Below are 18,636 nucleotides of genomic sequence, written 5' to 3'. Positions count from 1 at the left end.
GGGGAAAACAACATGACATTGATGTGTGCAAAGGATTTTTATCTGTCGTCAAACGTCAGTTTTGCTCTGGCTAAATGTTCAAGCATTGTGTGACAAAGAGCTCAAAGACTGTCTAATATATCAAAGTATTTCTGTATGTGCATCTGCTTGTCACCACAACACTTTTTTACGGTTTGCCTCAAACTGATTACTGCTTAAGATATAAATGGGTAAAACACCAAATTAGAGGTTGTTTGGATTAGTTTGATTTTGAGGTTCTCCTGCCTGCTGCATATGTCAGTTTTAAAGATGTTGGAGAATTTTTTTTTCTTCCTTGTTATGATTTGGAAAATATATTTGCAATTTTAGAATTAGGAAAATGTTCCATTTGTTTCCCTTAAACTAAATTTGTAATAAACATTTTTTTAAAACCCAACAAAGTATCAAAAGTCATATATTGGCTGTTAGCCCATTAAAATCACTGTAAATTTCAAACTCATGGCTTTATTTTGTCTATTCTAAATAAGCAATTTAAAGACTTACAAGTGCACAACATATACATTGTGTGACCCTTCATTATTGAGATGAGAAAAATGAATTTATTGCAGTGTCTCCTTTATTTACCTATTTAATTTTACATTTGCAGCACAGCTTATCTGCAGAGATGGATATTTTTGCTCTTTTCTCTTACTAGTGATGTGCATGTTCCCAAATTTACCTGTTATATCTCCTATTGTGTCCGTCAGGATACCAGAGGGTCAAGCAGATGCCGGGTCCTTGGCAGCAGGAAGGCTGCGCTCCCTGGAGGACCAACTAACCAGAGCCAAACAGAAGATCCACAGCTTCCAGAAACTTACTGGAGATGGTAAGCAGAGTAGAGTTACCTAAAAGGTTGCAGGGAAGAATTTGGCACAGAGCTTACAAATATGAGAAAAAAAAAATTGATTTTCAAGGTGTGGGCTGTCTATGAGCTTTGAGTCTATGACTCCTATGAGCTTTTTCCTGCAGCGAGAATCTGAGTCTAGTCTAGCGTTAAGCCTGCTCTAGCTCTGGAGCAATAATGGCAAAGCCACATGATGAGATGGACAGGGCTATGTGTGTATTTGCCACCCTAAGCATGGTCAGAGGGGCAGGTAAGCTGTCAGGTGAGCAAAGAAATGTGTGAATGAAATGGAAGCAGTGTGGATGTACCATTGGCAAGAGTGAAAGGTGAGGGGAAAAAAACAGACCTAGAGAAAAGGGGGGGGGAAAAAGACATGCAAGCTTGGAGGGCAGAGCAGGGTCAGTCTCTCCATCTTGCCGCAGGGGGAGGAAAAAGCTAAAAATACCCTTCAGCTTTTTTCCACAAGGGAGGCAGTAAAGAGAAAAGAGAATATGTGAGAAACAAGGGAAAAAATAAGAGCTTTTCCCTCTTCACCAACTCCTTCCCCTGCTTGAGGCTGTTCTTTCCTTCCCTCGATTTTTTTTCTTCTGTTTTTCTCCACAAAAATGAGAGCAGGCAGCTGTGTTATCCATGTAGGTTACTCCACATTGTTTGGCTCGGGAGGGGTATAGAGATCCTCCCTGTGTTCGAAAAACACAAGAGCGCCATCGCAAGCAGGAGGGGAAAAGTGATCAAGTTGTTAATAATGAGGTCAAAAAAACACCCAGAGACAGAGTATGAAAGAAGAAGACTCTAATGGTTATGTTCCCAGACCTTGCTTTGTGCTTGTAGGTTATTTACGCTCTCATAATCTAATGCTCAGATATTCTGAAAGTCCTCCTGGCACCTTGTTTCTTCTAGCTGAGTAACTCAATAGTTCTACGCCTGTGCCTAAAATGTCACAGAAGCTGAGTGTCTTTGTTGGTCCTTGTAGGTCCCGGGCCCACTCAGGAGGAGCTGCGGCGGAGGGTGGAGAATGGGGTTAAGGAGTTCTGGTACTTTGTCCGCAGCGAGGTGAAGAAACTGGCCAATGTTGAGCCCAGCGAGAGGCAGAAGTACGCTGACACACTCCTGCAGGACCTGGGACACCAGGAGAGGTGGGCTGCTTGGAAAAAATGGGAAACACTCGCAGTGAAACCAGTGATAAATTTAAAAAAAAAAAAATCATGTTTTGTTTTTATGTCTTTGATTTAGTGTCGCCATCTTAATAAGGTGCAGGCCTGGCTAATGGCTCCTTTCTGTGTGGAAGGCTTTATGAAGTCTGCAAAGATTTCATCTTGTGTTAAAATCTGGGTGATTGTGGTTGCTTATGTGGTTTGGAAATATTAATATATGCACATAAATGCTATCTGTTGGTTTGCTTTCTCTGTTTTACGGAGCAAAATTGCAGCAGGTTCGGTTGAGGGAAAAGCATTCTACATCCTGAAAATAATATACTTTGTTTTGTAGGGTCTATAAGCATTTAAAAATCCCTCACCTATCAAACTATTAGCTACTCAGACTTTTTAGTCATGTAAGAGGCCCCAACACTGGACAGTCCACAGAACTACAGCACAAGCCTGGTAATTTTCCATTTAAAACGCCTTTCAAATCAGGAAACAAAAATATATAAACCACCTGTAAATGTTCAACATTTGCAGTTAACATACAGGAGTTGGCGCAGTATCCCACTAGAAAAAAAAAAAAAAAGTCCCTGCGAAAGCGCATGTAATTCCACCCTTACACCGCCCCCGGGACAAAAGCATATAAATGTGCTGACAATTATATGTATTTTTGCAGCAGAAGGGTCAATAATGCTGCTGTTTGGGATGTTAATGACAATCTGCAGGGGAATTAGTTTGATGGTCCCTGTGGTTAGTGCTCCAGGCCAGTAAGGACAAGTGATGAAATCTATAAATTCATTATGCCACAGAGAATGGAGCTGTTAAAAATCCCAACTCGACATCCAGTGCTTGGTTAAATAAGTTTATCTGTTTGTTGCTAAATTAATCAGAAGTGTTTCATATTTCACAAAGTAGTTTATGAGTTTAAAAACTAGGGTATCGCATCGAAAGCAGTATTGAAAAATTAAAAACGGCTCTGAGCCCTATTAATATGTAAGGTGTTTTTCAGAGCCTCTCCGTTCTTTTGGTTAGGATTTTAAAGTAACAGTAAGTAACACACACGCACAGCTTATCATACGTGTGTCCAAGTGTAAAGAAAAGGGCTTGCACAACTGTCAGTCATGGCTACTTTTGATCAATTCAAACTTTTTTGTCACCTTTAGGACTAAATAATTATTAAGGTACCAGTTAGTTATTTAGGCAAACAGGTTTTTAAAAAGACACTGTAGGAACTTGGATTATAGATGTGACTAGTGCTAATGCCATCTGTAATAAATGGGATAAAATCCTGATAGTCTTGAAAGCAGTGCTACGATAGCTGCTGAGTAATAAAGGGCAAAGGTCATGGACACACTTTCTGTCATTTGGATTGCAGCTTTGCAGAGAAAAGCCGGGTGTCACTTTGCCAAGTGGCTCCATTGTAATCCCAATGAAGTGGCTTATAAAACCCATTGTCTTAGTCATTGCTGCCTAAGAAGCTTTCCACAGACTGATTCCACCGCCTAATACACAGGCAGACATGAGCACACGGTCACAGACTTTCACACGCATTCGCTTTCTATCTAACGTCCCTCCCTCCTCCCCTTCTCGCTGCAAAGATGGAGCAGCGGTGGAAAGAGCAGGGAAATGTTTGACTTAAATAAACCCTTATTTAAATTCTGCTCAGCAAGGTTGAAAGGTCATTGCCTTAAAAATTTCCAAGGCAAAAAATGCAGCACACTTAAAAAAAAGCACTGAAAGTGCTGAAAATGATCACTGCATTATAGAGGGCTTTTAATTTGACTAAGTTTTACAGGTAGCTCATAAAGAACTGTCATAAAACAACAGGTCAAAGTTTGAATGTCTGCAGCAGGAAATTAAGCAATCAAAAATGTGTCACAGTAGTGGTGCCTCTGTGTGTGTGTTTGTGCGTGTTATGGTTTCTCAGTAATATGCTATAATAGCACTGTAAGCTCAGTGTAAACTTAACCTTAAGCCTAAAATAATCTAGCTGAGATAACGGTTTAAAATCACAGTTAAAAAGCACGCCATGTTAACCTCCTAAGACCCAAACTCTTCCACGGCATGCATTTTTAATTTCTCTTTGACATCTGGGCATATTGGGACCTGATGAATGTAAAAACAAAGATTTACGAGATTTTATTTTTTTACCTGATTTTTGTTTCTAAGAAAAATGAGAGTCACATATGAGGATATTCATTTAAAATTTCAATAGAACCTTAGCAGTATAATGTCCTCGTAAGTGGATATCAGGCTATTGTTGAGCAAAATTGAGTATTTTGGTCTAAATAACCCAAAATGTGATGTCCACATATGTGGACGGTAGGTCCTAGGAGGTTAAAGGCGATCATGTGATATTGACCAAATCTCCAGAAAAAAGACTCTATTTTTCTAACACCAATAATCTAGTTGATCAGACTGATTTGCATACTGTAGAAAGCACCCAGAGAAGGAAATGTGTAATTTGGGCTACAGAACATCTGGCAATTTTTATGACTTCTGTTGAGATAATTACTACATGTCTGAAAGATGGAGGGATTTGTAAGTTATATTCAACAGTGCTACAAACATATCCGCTGGGTAGCCTAAACTCATATAACTGCGCTTCTAGAGAATGAAAGCCTCACTGAAAGCCTGTAACTGAAACCAGAATAAATTCACAGAGTAGAGCACAGCAATTAAAAAAATATTTAGATGATAAAAAAAGAACCTCTTGTCTTTCCTCCCTTTTGCACATAATCTGTCTCAACTGACTCGGTGATATTTATGCTTTAATCTGAAACCTGTAATTGCTCTGCAGTCGGTGCTGAGAAAAGTTGTGCAGCTGCAGCCTTTGGCGCTTCACTTTCGGCCAATCAAAGGCTGTGGCAAAGCTCACGAGCTTCAGATATCCATAAGACCCCACACGCTTAGCCGCACACAATGCAGTGCATATGCTAGGTTTCATATCAGCGCGGTGTTCTCCTGCCTTGCTGCCAAATCCCTCAGGGCTTGTCTGTGGATTCCTTCTTGTTAGGTTTTTGCAACGGGCCAGTTTGCCTTTCCTTTGCACAGAGGGTTGGTTATGGCTCCCCTGTGCACTACAGGAGGAGACATCCATTTACACGCTGTGGTTCCAGCTTCAAAATGGGACAGTGACTAATGATGCTGTCTTCGTTAGCTTTAACAAGTAAGACGCCATTCGCTGTGCCGCACTGTTAAAAAGGGGCCATGGTACGGTTTTGTGTCGCACACATTTAGAATGCATTTTCAGACATATATGTTGCGGAAAGGAGACACGTAAGCTTTCTCAGATTAATTATGAGATAATACTTTTCAGGTTTCTCCTCTGCAGGGTTTTGGATTGTCAAGTAGACGTATTATTAACTTTTCAGCATATTCAGCTGCCTCTCTAGTCAGTTTCTCGTCCTTTGGCTTAACACCAACTCAACTTCCTTAGCTGCATGTGAACCTCTTTTCTGCAGCAGAATTCTTAAAGAGGCGCTCCTGCTCTCAACAGACCCCCAAAACAGAAGAAGTGCTACTGTCGCAAGGCCCGTGTCTATACAGTGGATGTGGCACACACCCAGTGGCAGGATGAAATTCTGCATGCTGATTCACTGTTGCAGCTCATTTGGGTCTCTTAACGGAACTGATCTGTTGATAATTTGACATGTACGTCCCCTGCTGTAACACTTTAAAAAGTTTCCTGGAAAAAAAAACCTCTATAACAACCTGGACAGGAAGCCACCCAATAGGAAAAATACAAGATGGGAACGGGTGGGGAAAACTGGAGTGAGTAGATTATTTACTAGTAAATCGAAATGCTTTTGTTTAAAAAAGAAAAGAAAAAAAGATAAGAAAATGGTGAGTTAAAATACCTGGGTGGTCTACCTACACCTAACTGAAGTTTATGTTGAAGAAACACTGCGTTACTTTCATCTTCTCTGCGTGTCCTTGTATGCACTGCTGATTATACGTTAAAGAACTCTCAGTCACACAGGATGTGACTGATTTGGGTCAAACAAATGACTAATAAATTATGTGTGTCTGCGCGTGTGCGTTTGTGTGTTTGTGTGTGTGAGAGAGATGCTTTTGCATTTGCCCTTAGCTGCATATATCTCAGTTCTCGTGTAACTTTGAAAGTGGATGGTCACGATATTAAGCGGCATGTGACACATACACAAACTTGCTGCCAGCAGCATGCAGATGGCCAGCTTAATCCAAAAAGCAGCTAAACAACCAGAAAGACACTGTTGTCAGTCAGCATTAGAATTTATTTCCTGTTAATATAAAAGACTATTCAGACTTTGTAATGCTTTACTCGCACAATATACTCTTGTCTGGTTGATTTTCTTATCAAAGTGTTTCACAGGTAAGGTGTATACCATTATAACATTGGGGAAACTGTTATGCTACAGGGAGAGGAAACATTTCCTTTTATTGAGGACAGTTTATGTCCAGGAAAGCGCAGATAGAGATTAGAATAAAAATTGATTACATATTATGTAAGAACTCCTTTCGAATCATTTCATCATGTAGATGAAAGATAAAAGGAGCCGGCCGAGGTGGTTCGAGGATCTGATGGGGATACCTTCTAGGCGCCTCCCGGGCATGGTGTTGCTGGGATGTCCTACTAAGAGGAGACCCTGGGGCAGACTCAGGACATGCTGGAGAGTTTATATCTCTCAGCTGGCCTCGGCGTTCCCTTGGATGAGCTGGAGGAGGTGGCTGGGGTGAGGGAGGTCTGAGCTTGTCTGTTTACACTGCTACCCCCACAGCCCTTCTCCATATGAGTGCAGATGGATGTTGCACATTTAATACTGTCCACATATCAAAAATAGAAGTGGGCAATATGGTTATGGACTAAATATGTAATTTTATTTTTTGATATTTTTATATCTTGATATCAGTGGCAATAAATTCTATTAATTTGTGAATTGCAGCCAACCAGCGGTAACAAAGCCTATAGCTTTGTTTCTGTATTTCACACAGAACTATAACCTGTGAATCCTGATTGATCGTGGGCCAGATGAGCCACTAGTCATTAAAGTTCTAATTATTTTACATTGTAATCTCTATTTCCAGTACAATTCATATTAAGCAATGTTCATATTACCAACAAATTGACTTTTTATGTCCTTAATTAATATTAGCCTGTGACTGGATACTTTTCACACACCCTGAAAGGCTCATGCTTTGCACAGCGAAAGATGATTAACTTGTTGACCTGTTAAGGACATAAGGTTGTGTGTTTTATTATCTTTGAGAATGTACACATATTACCAAGGAGTACCTAATATAAGTGCGCTAATTGCATTTAAAAGCTCTGTGCCAGATGTTGACATTGTTAATGAGAGCAAAAGAGTGTCCGTTCTAAATACGGGGGGGGGGCGTTTCAACTGCAGTCAGATTATTAAGTACAAGCCTCTCAGAGATGTACTTTTGCTTTTTGGGTAGGAACTGTGGGCGTTTGGCACTAAAAGCAATGCTCATAGATGTGAAGTGCAGTGATTTGCAGATGCACTGCTTTTAATCTGATGTTACTGGCAATGCTCGCATCTAGAAAAGGTGTTTTTTTTTCTTGGGGGGGGTGTACAGACCTAACAAATTACATGTGCCTGGCAGACTTCTCGAGCGATAAAGTTTTGAAATTTGTGTGTCTGCAGGTCCATCATGACAGACTTGTACTACCTCAGCCAGGCAGATGGAATTGGTGAATGGAGAATGAAGGAGGCTAAAGACCTGTCGGATCTGGTCCAAAACAGAATCACCTATCTACAGGTATCCACAGACACACCAGCTGCTGAGCCAACTGGACTGTACCATTTCACACACAAACATACACAAAGGTGTCGGAGACATAACTATGCTGTGAGCATCGACGCAAATATTTTCTTCACACAAATAAATGCACATATGCATACACCAGAAATATCTTTCGCACTTGCTCGTCTGATTTGCACCGTCCATATCTGTCAACATCAGTTTGCACAACTAGAAGGTGAGTGGTACCATAGCAGACGGTTTCAGCAGTTACATTTGACAAGCTTGTTGTTTGTCAGCAGTTTAGTGTCACCTACGCACATGCGGCAAAGCACAGAAACGCAAAGTGACAGATCAGCACATGTGGATATGCGAAAATGTAAAGAAATCTCAATGCACTACAATAACAGACACAAATGCACACACTCACACTCACCAAGAGTCACAGAGATGCACATACACTTACAGGCCAATGCATGCACAACTCAAGACCCGGGACGCATTCACTCGCTTCAGCTGCCCTGCTCCCCTTCTCCAGCTCTGGTGCTGCAGGGTTCCCGGGCGGGGCGTTGTGGTGCGGCACCATGCCCTGCAGCATTAATGAGCCGGTGTGTTTGACGAAGAGGACCCAGTCAGTCTGGCTGGGTGGAGACAGCACCACTAACAGCTGCTGTCACCACCGCTGAGGGATCACACCGCTCTACCAGCTGCCATCACTAATTCATCACACACGCATACACACATTCGTGTACAGATGGATTCATCCGCACCTATGCGGGCAACTGGCGCACATTCACACAACCTCAGCTTTACATATGCACACACTCATACCCGAAGAGTGTGTGCACGTGAGTTTGTGCGTGTGTCTCTTTCAACATCCCTTATGCATACTCACACATATACATACTCACACAGACGGACTCCTCCCTCCTGTCCTCCTGTCTCTGCCACTCGCACCAGCCTCTCCTTTCATTCCCGGTTTAACTAACTCCATTTCTCCGTCTGCTCCATCTGTCCACTCGCAACATCGAGGCTCACTTCTTCAGATGGCGCTCTGTTGGACAAGCCTTTCATCTATTTTTGCACTATGAGCCTTTGCGTAGTGGTGTTAAAAGCTAATGAACAAAATCATGTTTTTGATCTTTGGTGCTTTTGCACACCAATTCCCAGAGACCACTTATCACTATAAATCTGTCCAGTGCTTGGCATGGCGTGCTTGTGTGCTTATAATCACAATCACCCTAGCCAGCTCTACAAAGCTTTATTGCATCTTTCAGCTGATTTGTTTTGCTTTTATTTGTGCAATTTTGGCCCCAGCAGGCAGCTGTTTTGATTCAAAGAGCTACTGTACAAGCTGAGTAAAAACTGGAGCTTTGGCAGCTCTGTGGTTGTGTTCACCTGTTACAGCTTTAAGATAGTTGTCCAGATAGATTTGATCACCTATGCCCCTCAGTGCCAGAGATCCAATCAGAGTAATGTTTACTAATCACTTGGAGTAAGGCATAAATCAAGTGCTCATGTCGATGCCAAAGAAGGAAAGCACATCGTGTACCTGTTAGTAACACATCTAGAGACATGAAGAGTGCGAGCATTCATCCCATCACACTGTTAACGCTGAAGAATCAAAAGACAGTCTTGGTCTATGATTGAATGGTGTTAGCTTTTGTCTGTTGTGCTTACATGTACCCTTGTGCGTAGGTATAGAGTTTAAATCCCATTAACAAAAAGGAGACTTCTCGTGTAACTGGAAAAACAATTCAATAGAAAACCAATTGCAGAATGCAAAACGTTTGCCGTTGCTTCCAACAAAGACACTCTTATCAGGAAAAACAAAATATGAATTAATTTCATAAAATGATCCATGAATGAATAAAGGAAACGACACATGCTAAAACCTTTTAAAACGTTCTTCCTGCATCGGATTTTCTAATAATGATATTAGATTTAGTTTTTTTTCTGAAGGTGAAGCTCGTGCAGCCATTGTAGATGTTCATGCTAATTAACCAGTCCCTCTAAATGACACGCTATTGCACCTTCATGTGTAAAATATGTCACAGCCTGTCAGCAAGAGGTGTTTTTCCTAAAAAGGCATCCGTGAGGAAAATGCAGAAGCTTTAATGAGCTGAATATATTACGCAGTTTATTGCTGAAACATCAACATATTATTGTAAGTCTCCTGCCAGCAAAGCACAGCAACACTGATTTTACTTCAAACGTGCTGGAGTTTTCCTTTAGAGGGGGTCTATTATGCTCATTTACAGCGTCGTATATTCTACTTTTGGACTATACTAGAGTAACTTCACACGATTCACAGTTCAAACTAATACTGATATATAACTGCTCATCTTACAGTGCTCTGTTTGAAATGAGCTGTTTTCACTCTTTTGTCTTTCCCTTTAAGTTCTGGGCCTTACTCTACGATGCTTGTTCAAGGATATCTTTCCATTATCTGCATTCGTTTACTCTAACATTGTCGATCTGTTTAAATGATCACACAAAGGTTGTTATCTACTAAGTTAACTTGCATTCACACAAAAGGGCTGGTGTTGGCAGCATCTGACGAATCTTAAAGTGGCGTTTCACAGATCACATGACTCTTCTTCCACGAAAATGATCACTATGAGCCCCTACAACAGAAACATTATCAAATGTATAGAGAACTTAGAAAATGCGACTTTAAAACGAAACACTGTTGAAAAAAGGACACATATTGATCGTTAATCATTAATTTTAGCGCATTAAACAGGTAAAATAAACATTTTAATTCCAGTTGATTGTTTTATCACAGATTGTGTTCTAAGTGCTGCTATTTATTTTCTAAGGTGACAGCTGCACCTTAAAACTCTGAAACTTTAAACAGGATCCATTTAAACATTAAAGTTTACTAACTAATAAACAAGAAGTTGAAATCGCTTCAATTTGATTCGGATCCAAGAGAAATTAATTTTGTCCCAGCCGGTGTGAAACTGAAACTCAGAACATAACCTGCTCCTACTGTTCAGGCACAGACGTCTGAGGGATCTTCCAGGAGTTGTGACGCTATTTTCTGGAGAACTGATTTATCAGTAGGTAGTGATTTTATACCTGTTGATCTCTAAACTGGATCTTAACCTGCTCCAGCACAGGTTAGGTTCACAGCATAAGTTACCATGGTGATTTAGAGATGTTGCCTGGATAAGACAAAATCCTGCTTTGTGGTGTAGGCCTCTCATTGGTTGCCTGTTGTAAACAGAACATTCACAGCCAGAGCCTGAGATGACAGTATTAAGCATGCCCCCTCTCAATGACATCACTCAGATCCAAGAGGAGAAAAATTGCTTGAAATCAAACATTTAGAACAGTCTTAAGTCTTGGTTTTTATTCATACGTGCACTGATCTCATGGTTTTTTACATCTAATATAATCATCCAGTGTGGTAACATAAATGCGTATGACAAAAATAGGAAAACACAATAGGAGCCCTTTGAACAACTTGTCACGATTGAATTTCAGCATCACGGTGGATAATTACCTAAGCTCGGCATACTTCTGTCTCAAATTCAGTGGTCCTCAGCCATAGTCCCTAAATAAACAATATCTCCGTGGTCTCTCTAGTGCAAATCGCTCTGCAGCTGATGCTGTGTTTCACACTCAAAAAAAGAACAATTTAAACAGCCACTTAACCTACAGTACAAAGCGCTACTTGAAGGCTGCCTTTGTGCATGCATCGGCCGTCATTATCCTTGAACCACGTCTCTTAAGCGCTGCAGTCATTCCTGCTACGCCATTACCGCCCTGGCATCCAACGGTGGCCTCCACGCCGCGAGATTCATTCTACAGAATGATCTCATGCACGTACTGTGACTCGGGGGCCAGGTTTGACACTGAAAACAAGCTCAGGATGCCACTGTAGATTATTAGTTCAGTAAGTTAGCCTACACCTATGGGGGTAGTAGCGGCAGCCTGTAACTCGAAGGGAAATACCTGTGTGGCTTGTTCTGTCACCTCTATGGCTGCTGTAGCCTGTTCATGTTATTGAGCAGCAGCGGTGGTAATCAGTTTTCTTCACATAAAGGATCCTCTCTTCTTTCCTTTTTTTTCCTTTTCCTTTTTTTTTATTGCCTCTTGTCCTCTTTTTACATTCATCACCACGTTTTTTTTTTGTTTTTTTTTTATGCTTTCATCCCTTTTCCTCGCCGCTTCCCTCTCCTTCCCTCCTCCTCCACCCTCTCTTCCTTTTCCTCTCCTGCTAGTGTATGATAGGCAGCGTTAGCCGGTGGGTGCCGGGCGGCCTGATTACTGTGAACCATCCACAGCTGCAGCAGCCTAATGAGGAAAACACTCCCATCAGCCGGTAATTGCTGTTTAGGAAGCTGGTTGGCATGAGCGTTGTGGAGTCGCTCAGACCGGCTGCTGAGCGAATCGCTACCCGCCCGGCAACTCATCGACAGCACAGCATGTGTCACTCTCTTCTGGTTTCCAATTTTTTTATTTATTTTTTTTAATGTTAAAAAAAAAAAAAGACAAATCCTTGTTTCTTTCCCCAGTGCCTCTCATTTGGTATTCTCCCCCTCAGACTTTGTATGATATTGAAGCTAATGTTCAAGAAGAGGAATGAGACTGAAGTAGTGGGGAAGATGGGGGATTAGAGGGAGTGGAAAGGGGAACAAGCAGGAGGGAAGTTGTAAGAAATAAAGCGCTATAGAGTGGTAAAAGGAGTGATTGTAAAGGTGAAACATTGAGAATGCAGCAAAAGAAAGGGGCTGTGAACCGTGAAGGCATGAGCGAAAGTAAATGAGGCTTTCAACAGTCTACATTTTTACTTACTGTCAACAAATCACAGGAAAAGAGCTCATCTGACAGTTTGTCATCTTTATAGGCTCAGTAATTTCTTGAAACAGGTGGTAAACTGCAGTTTAATTGTCATCAAGTGTTATATATTTATACATGGTATATAATACTGGGAGCTATACTTTGCTTAATGTTGATATGCACTAGTAAATCAGATGTCAGATGCTCAAAATTAGTTGAACAGACTATTATCATCTAAAATATAAGGATTGTTTTTAATTACTAAGATGAAAGTCTTTCCCATCAGTGGCTGCTTGTAGTCTAGAATTCATAGACATCTTCAAATGCTCTTTTTTTCTCCCTTGAAATGCTCTTCCGGGCCTTTATCAAAGCCACCTTTAGTTGCTATTTCTGTAGGCCTCTCTACATTCGTTTTTGTAACTAATGACTGAAAGGATGCTATGCTGGGTTGAGATCATGCAACTGACTTGGCCATTAAAGAATATTTCAATTTTAGTTAAAACTGAGCAGAGAGTATAGATCTGTACATTTCACAATTCATCCCAGTGTTTCTACCAGCATTCATATCATAAATAAAACAGCAGTGACCCAGATCCACTGCCAACCACACATGCCTATTCCATAACACTGCCTCCCTCATGTCTGACAGATACAGTAGTAAAGAGGGAGGCCTCACCTGGCCATGAAACTGTTCTTCGGGAAATAATCCTATTAATTTAATAATAATAATAATGAATTGCATTTATATAGCGCTTTGAGGGACCCTCAAAGCGCTTTACAATACCATTATTCATTCACTCTCACATTCACACACTGGTGAAGGCAAGCTACAGTTGTAGCCACAGCTGCCCTGGGGCAGACTGACAGAGGTGAGGCTGCCATATTGCACCATCGGCCCCTCTGGCCATCACCAGTAGGCGGCAGGTGAAGTGTCTTGCCCAAGGACACAACGACCGAGACTGTCTGAGCCGGGGCTCGAACCGGCAACCTTCTGATTACAAGACGAACACCCAACTCTTGAGCCACGATCGCCCAATAGCCTCGAAGCCTCTGAAAATAGGGGAGTCTATATAGTACTGACCCACACATATGGTTTTTACACACACACTGGACATTCTGGACATTTGTTTACACTACTGGCCACTGCACAACTACACTGCGTGGTCATCTAATCGAATCACTTTATAACAGGTCACTTAAATAAATCACTTTTAAGCATATTTGCATTGCACAACCGTGGACATTATATTTCTTCATTACCATTTAGTACTTGCACAGCTGCTGTTATTGTTATTGTTGTTTAATTTTTATATTTTATTTTTTTCCTTCCTAGTTAAATTTACCCTTCATTTTAATTTTCATATTTATTTTCTATCCTATTCATAGTCTTTTTTTCTTTAGGTCACAAACAGTTGTCTAAGCATTTCACTGCATGTCGTACTGTGTATGACTGTGTATGTGACAAATAAAATTGGAATTTAAATTAGAAAAATCACTATAATTCTTAAGCACTGTAACACTGTAGAAGTAAAGAAGTATAGAATGTATATCCTTTAACAATAGAAGGTATGAGACTAAAAAGGAGAGGGGGAGGAGGCAAAATTAATTTAAAAAGTAGAGAAAAATAGCATGTACAGCAGGAACGGCAACCTGGGAGTAAGCAGGCATCGTGAAATTAGAGTGGTGTATTAGATAAGAAAAGGACACAAAACAATATCAGCTATTTGATATTAAAAGTCACAGAGTAGGTCTTTGAGAGATACAAGGTGGAGGTCAAGCAATAAAAAATGTTGAACCGCTCTTTCCTTCCCCCAGAACCCCCCAGACTGCAGTAAGGCGAGAAAGCTGGTGTGTAACATCAATAAGGGCTGTGGTTACGGCTGCCAGCTCCACCATGTCGTCTACTGCTTCATGATCGCTTATGGCACCCAGCGCACGCTCATTCTGGAGTCTCACAACTGGCGCTATGCTCCCGGCGGCTGGGAAACAGTCTTTCTCCCCGTCAGTAACACCTGCACTGACCGCTCTGGGGCCACCACTGGACACTGGTCAGGTGAGTACACACAAAATTAACAGCACAACAATGAATTACAGACAGTGAAAGCCTCAGAGATGCCAGTTGTGACTAGTTGCGTGCTGATTTCTGGACGATCCCGCCTAAAACAGGCTTTGCCAGACCTTTTCTTTCATGCTGTTACAGCTAAAGCAAAGTGTGAATTCCCTGGCTATTGCATTACTATGCAATTCTTGTTAAAACGTTTTGGCAGCCAGTGTAGCAGCACGTTAATGTTCATAGATTTTATAGCCAAAAAGGAAAAAATCATTTTCTGTATGCACCTCACTCCTCTGACCTACAGTAATTTTATATGTGCAAAAGTCTCTGATAGAGCCTAGAGGCTGATATTGAAGGGTAAATTCTGATTCACAATTTCCTGCACATCCTGTAGGTTTCATCACAGACCGAGCATAAATAAACTGCATCAATTAGAGCTAATTTATGGAATCCTAGGTTAAGAAGACTGTTCTCATTTTTCTGTTGTAGCCCCAGGCTGTGGCAGAGACTGACTGAAGGGTCTTATATTCCCATACAGCTTCACTATTGCATCATTTTCCTGTCAAAAATCTATTTTGACACCAAGTTAATTTTCAGCTGAATGAAAAAATGCTTTTTTACGCGTATGTTAGTGAAAATAAACAGGATCTCTTTCATTTATAAACAGTCCATGGACCATTTTTCATCAAAGTAGGATTGTTATTCCATCTGCGGTACTTTACATTTAGCACCATTGCTCTGTTCTGGTACACCCTGCCCTTCAGTGCACAAACATGGAAAGACAATGACATGATTAATGATTAAGTTAGAAACAGCGTGAAATGGAGGAACAAGGGTAGAGGTCAATTGCAAAGCATCTTCCAGATACATCAACCTAGAAACTGGCGACCTCCGGTCACACAAGAAAAATGCGTATTCCTTGTTTGGCTTGCAAGTGGTTGCTGGAAGTTAATCAGTCAATGACTCACCCATAACCACAAGTTGCTATGGAAAAAACTGTATTATCCAGCTGACTGGCAAGTGGTTGCAGATGGCTGATAGTCAGTAAGGGGTGCTGCACAAAAATCCCCTTTGTGATTATTTTTGCAAAAAGAATTAGTTGACCGTAGTTTGCATGGAAGATGCAAATTGACTTGTCTGCAAACCTTTGCCGCCTGTTTTTTTTTTTTTTAATTTTTTTATTAATAGTAAAGCTGAAATGTGCAAACAAACCAGAAAATTGTCGAAAATTAGCAGTAGCTATAAACCTGTGTGCGGTACATCAGTTTCATGTCTTGCACTTGAACTATGTTAAACTGCACTGTCCCTTTTAAATAAATAAATAAATTCAAAAGAAAATTTGCTTTCACATTAAGCCTTAGCAGCCATTTCCAGAGAAGTTGGCATCTTCCATGCAAACAACAAGAAACCTTGACAATATGCTAAGCAACCAAAGCGGTCTCAAGAGGGTTTTTGGTGCAGCACCCTCTTCAACCTCCAGAAACCACTTGCCGACCAGTTAGGAAATATATATATTCCCTTAGCGACCAGTGGCTGATATGTGCTGACTGGTGCTAGGGCTGTGTGCCTGGGGGACCTGAAATAGCACATATTCCAGGTGAGCTCTGTCCATAGTACATGTGGAAGGATATTGGCTGACTGCCATAGTTGGCTCATCTTGAATTTGTGGCCTGCCTGAACTAATTCTATGCTTGATTTTTTTTTTATATTTTGAAGACATTTTAAGTATATGCCAGGGGACACTTAAAGGGAATATAAATATTCATGCAGGTTTGGGGCATAGCTTTAAACCCGAGTCTCTTATTTCATATTTCACATTTGTATTTTTCGCAACAGTAGAAATGCCCATACTAGCACAGCTTTAGGCATTTGCCAAAGGAATAGTCTGGCAGCAAAACCAGTGTCATACTCATCACCTTCAGATTTACATACAGACAATGCTAGTATGGCTGTTGATTCATGGTGTTGTTATTTTTGCGTGACATTAGAATTCTGCACACTTCCAGTTCATTGTGAACACCGTTGAAGCAAAAGTTAGTTCGTATGTACAGCTGATACCAGAATACCGTAGGCCAAAGATTGATGGGGCTGTTGGGAGGAAAAAGATCTCCCTACTAATGCACAGGCAGCAGAATCATTTATAAATGAATTCAACCGTTTTATAAAGTGCAATTTTAATATGACTGAGTCCCACAGTATATGTTTGTTTTTCCACTTCTAAGCTGACATTACCGGAGCATATGTAAAGGGAGCTCAGTTATGACTTAGAAGTGTTACTATGAGACTGTACCTGCCTCCCTCTTTATCACGTTATCTTCCACTGCCTCCTCGTTCTCGTCGCCATGTCCTTTCAGCTCTTCATTTTTCTCCTATCGCTTTATTTTACTTGTGCTCTCCTGGGCTCTCCCTTCTTATCTCCTGCTCTCCCTCTGCCTTCCCTCTCTTATTCTCCTGCCTTTCATGTGTCCTTTTCCACTTTTTAATGTATTTCGTAGGAGTTTGTCTTGCAAACAGTCTCCTATAGATCCATATATGCCATCTGGCAGCGCACATCAGCAGGCAGCTCCCTCCAAATGTCACTACCCTCCTTAGGCCTTTTAGCATTCTGAATTGTTGTCCTTATAAAAGCCTGCAATTTGCAGAGGCAGTAGTTTCTGATAATCAAGCCAGCTAACTAGCTGGGCATAGCTAATGTAATCCTGTTGGGTACTTGGCTACGCCTGTGGTCATGCCTGTTTTGTTAACAGTGCAAGCAAGTACTTTCCTTGGGGCACTAGACCACAAAGGCATGCTAAAGCCTTGGATTAATAAGTAGATATACATTGAATATCTCGCTAATTAAGTGGAGTGTTTGCCCATGCCAGTGCAATTACAGTGTTTAATGTAGTGAATACTGATCTCTTCAGAACTTGTAGTAGTGCCAATACAAGCTGAATTCCCAGATGGTAGTGAGCGCTCCCTTTTGAGGACACTTTATTTTCTACTTTTGTTTCTCTCAAATTCTCCTCTTCAAAATGTTCTTTATCATTTGGTTGTGAATGTCACCACTTGTTTGTGTTTACATTCATGTAGAAACATGCTTTGGGTTGTCCTGTACTGAGTTATGCCTTTGTATTGTTTCTGTTTATGTGGTAAAATTGACTTTTCTGGTATATTGTGTAGCAGCCCTTCACAATTCCAATTTCCTTATATATCTATACATTGTTCTCCCACTTTCTGTTAAGTGTTTTCCCCCAGGACGTGAGACATTTATAGACCTAGAGAGGATCTATGGTTTATGCGTATGTGACAGGGTGTTTCTATCAGGAAAACATAATGCTTGCGGGAAACATCAAAGATAGCAACGAAGTCATTATGGGACCCGCTGATTTTCTTTCCGCAAATGGGAAACAAAAAACAAAACATTACAAGATGATCCACCCTGAAATAATCAGGACATACAGGGTTGCCTTCTATGGTTTGTTCTACAGCTGAAAAAAAAGAAGGATAGAAAAACATAGCTGTATGCCATTGTGATTCTACCCAAATTTTGCTTTTGACACCAAGAAATGTGCCTTTCAATAGGAAGTATGGCTAAAAAATATAAAATAGGGCTGTGCGATATGACTTAAATCTCATATCCCGATATAAGACATCTATCGTTCTGATAACGATATAAATCACAAAAATTTTACATTTTCAGAAAATTCTGTGAATCTCAGGCAGCTCGACTTGCATGAAGTGTTTCCAGCTGAGTACCTGGAGTCGAACGTTTTAACCGATGCATGAAACTATAAATTTTTAGACATAAGTTGTAATGGCCGCCGTTCTCGTTGTGAGTATTTATTACACGGCGTGCTGCGGGGAAAAACCTGTTCTAACGTTTGAGTCTAAGGTTTATTTTCTAGCACCTGACGGCTCTTTTTTTGCTTCTCATCCGTAAACACTCTGCATGCTCTTTCACGTGATTCAGTTTATTTTGAAAGGTCTCAACAGGATCTTGAGCTTTATTCTGAAAGGTTTATGTGGAAATTAGACAAGCGGACACGCGATGGTTTTACCGT

General features: G+C 40.9%; 1 protein-coding gene across 1 annotated transcript in view; it reads left to right on the top strand.

Annotated features, from left to right (window-relative positions):
• fut8b (fucosyltransferase 8b (alpha (1,6) fucosyltransferase)) overlaps positions 1 to 18,636 on the top strand; it is a 93,081-nt gene that overhangs the window by 55,795 nt on the left and 18,650 nt on the right. The window contains exons 3-6 of the mRNA XM_040018340.1: positions 726 to 844; positions 1,836 to 1,998; positions 7,653 to 7,767; positions 14,356 to 14,593. Of these exons, the coding sequence (XP_039874274.1) occupies positions 726 to 844; positions 1,836 to 1,998; positions 7,653 to 7,767; positions 14,356 to 14,593 (635 nt within the window). The remainder of the gene's footprint in view (positions 1 to 725; positions 845 to 1,835; positions 1,999 to 7,652; positions 7,768 to 14,355; positions 14,594 to 18,636) is intronic.

Source organism: Simochromis diagramma, unplaced genomic scaffold, assembly GCF_900408965.1.
Source record: "Simochromis diagramma unplaced genomic scaffold, fSimDia1.1 OVJJ01000802.1, whole genome shotgun sequence".
Lineage (NCBI taxonomy): Eukaryota > Metazoa > Chordata > Actinopteri > Cichliformes > Cichlidae > Simochromis > Simochromis diagramma.
Note: the sequence above shows the minus strand (reverse complement) of the source record. Positions and strands in the feature narration are given on the sequence as shown.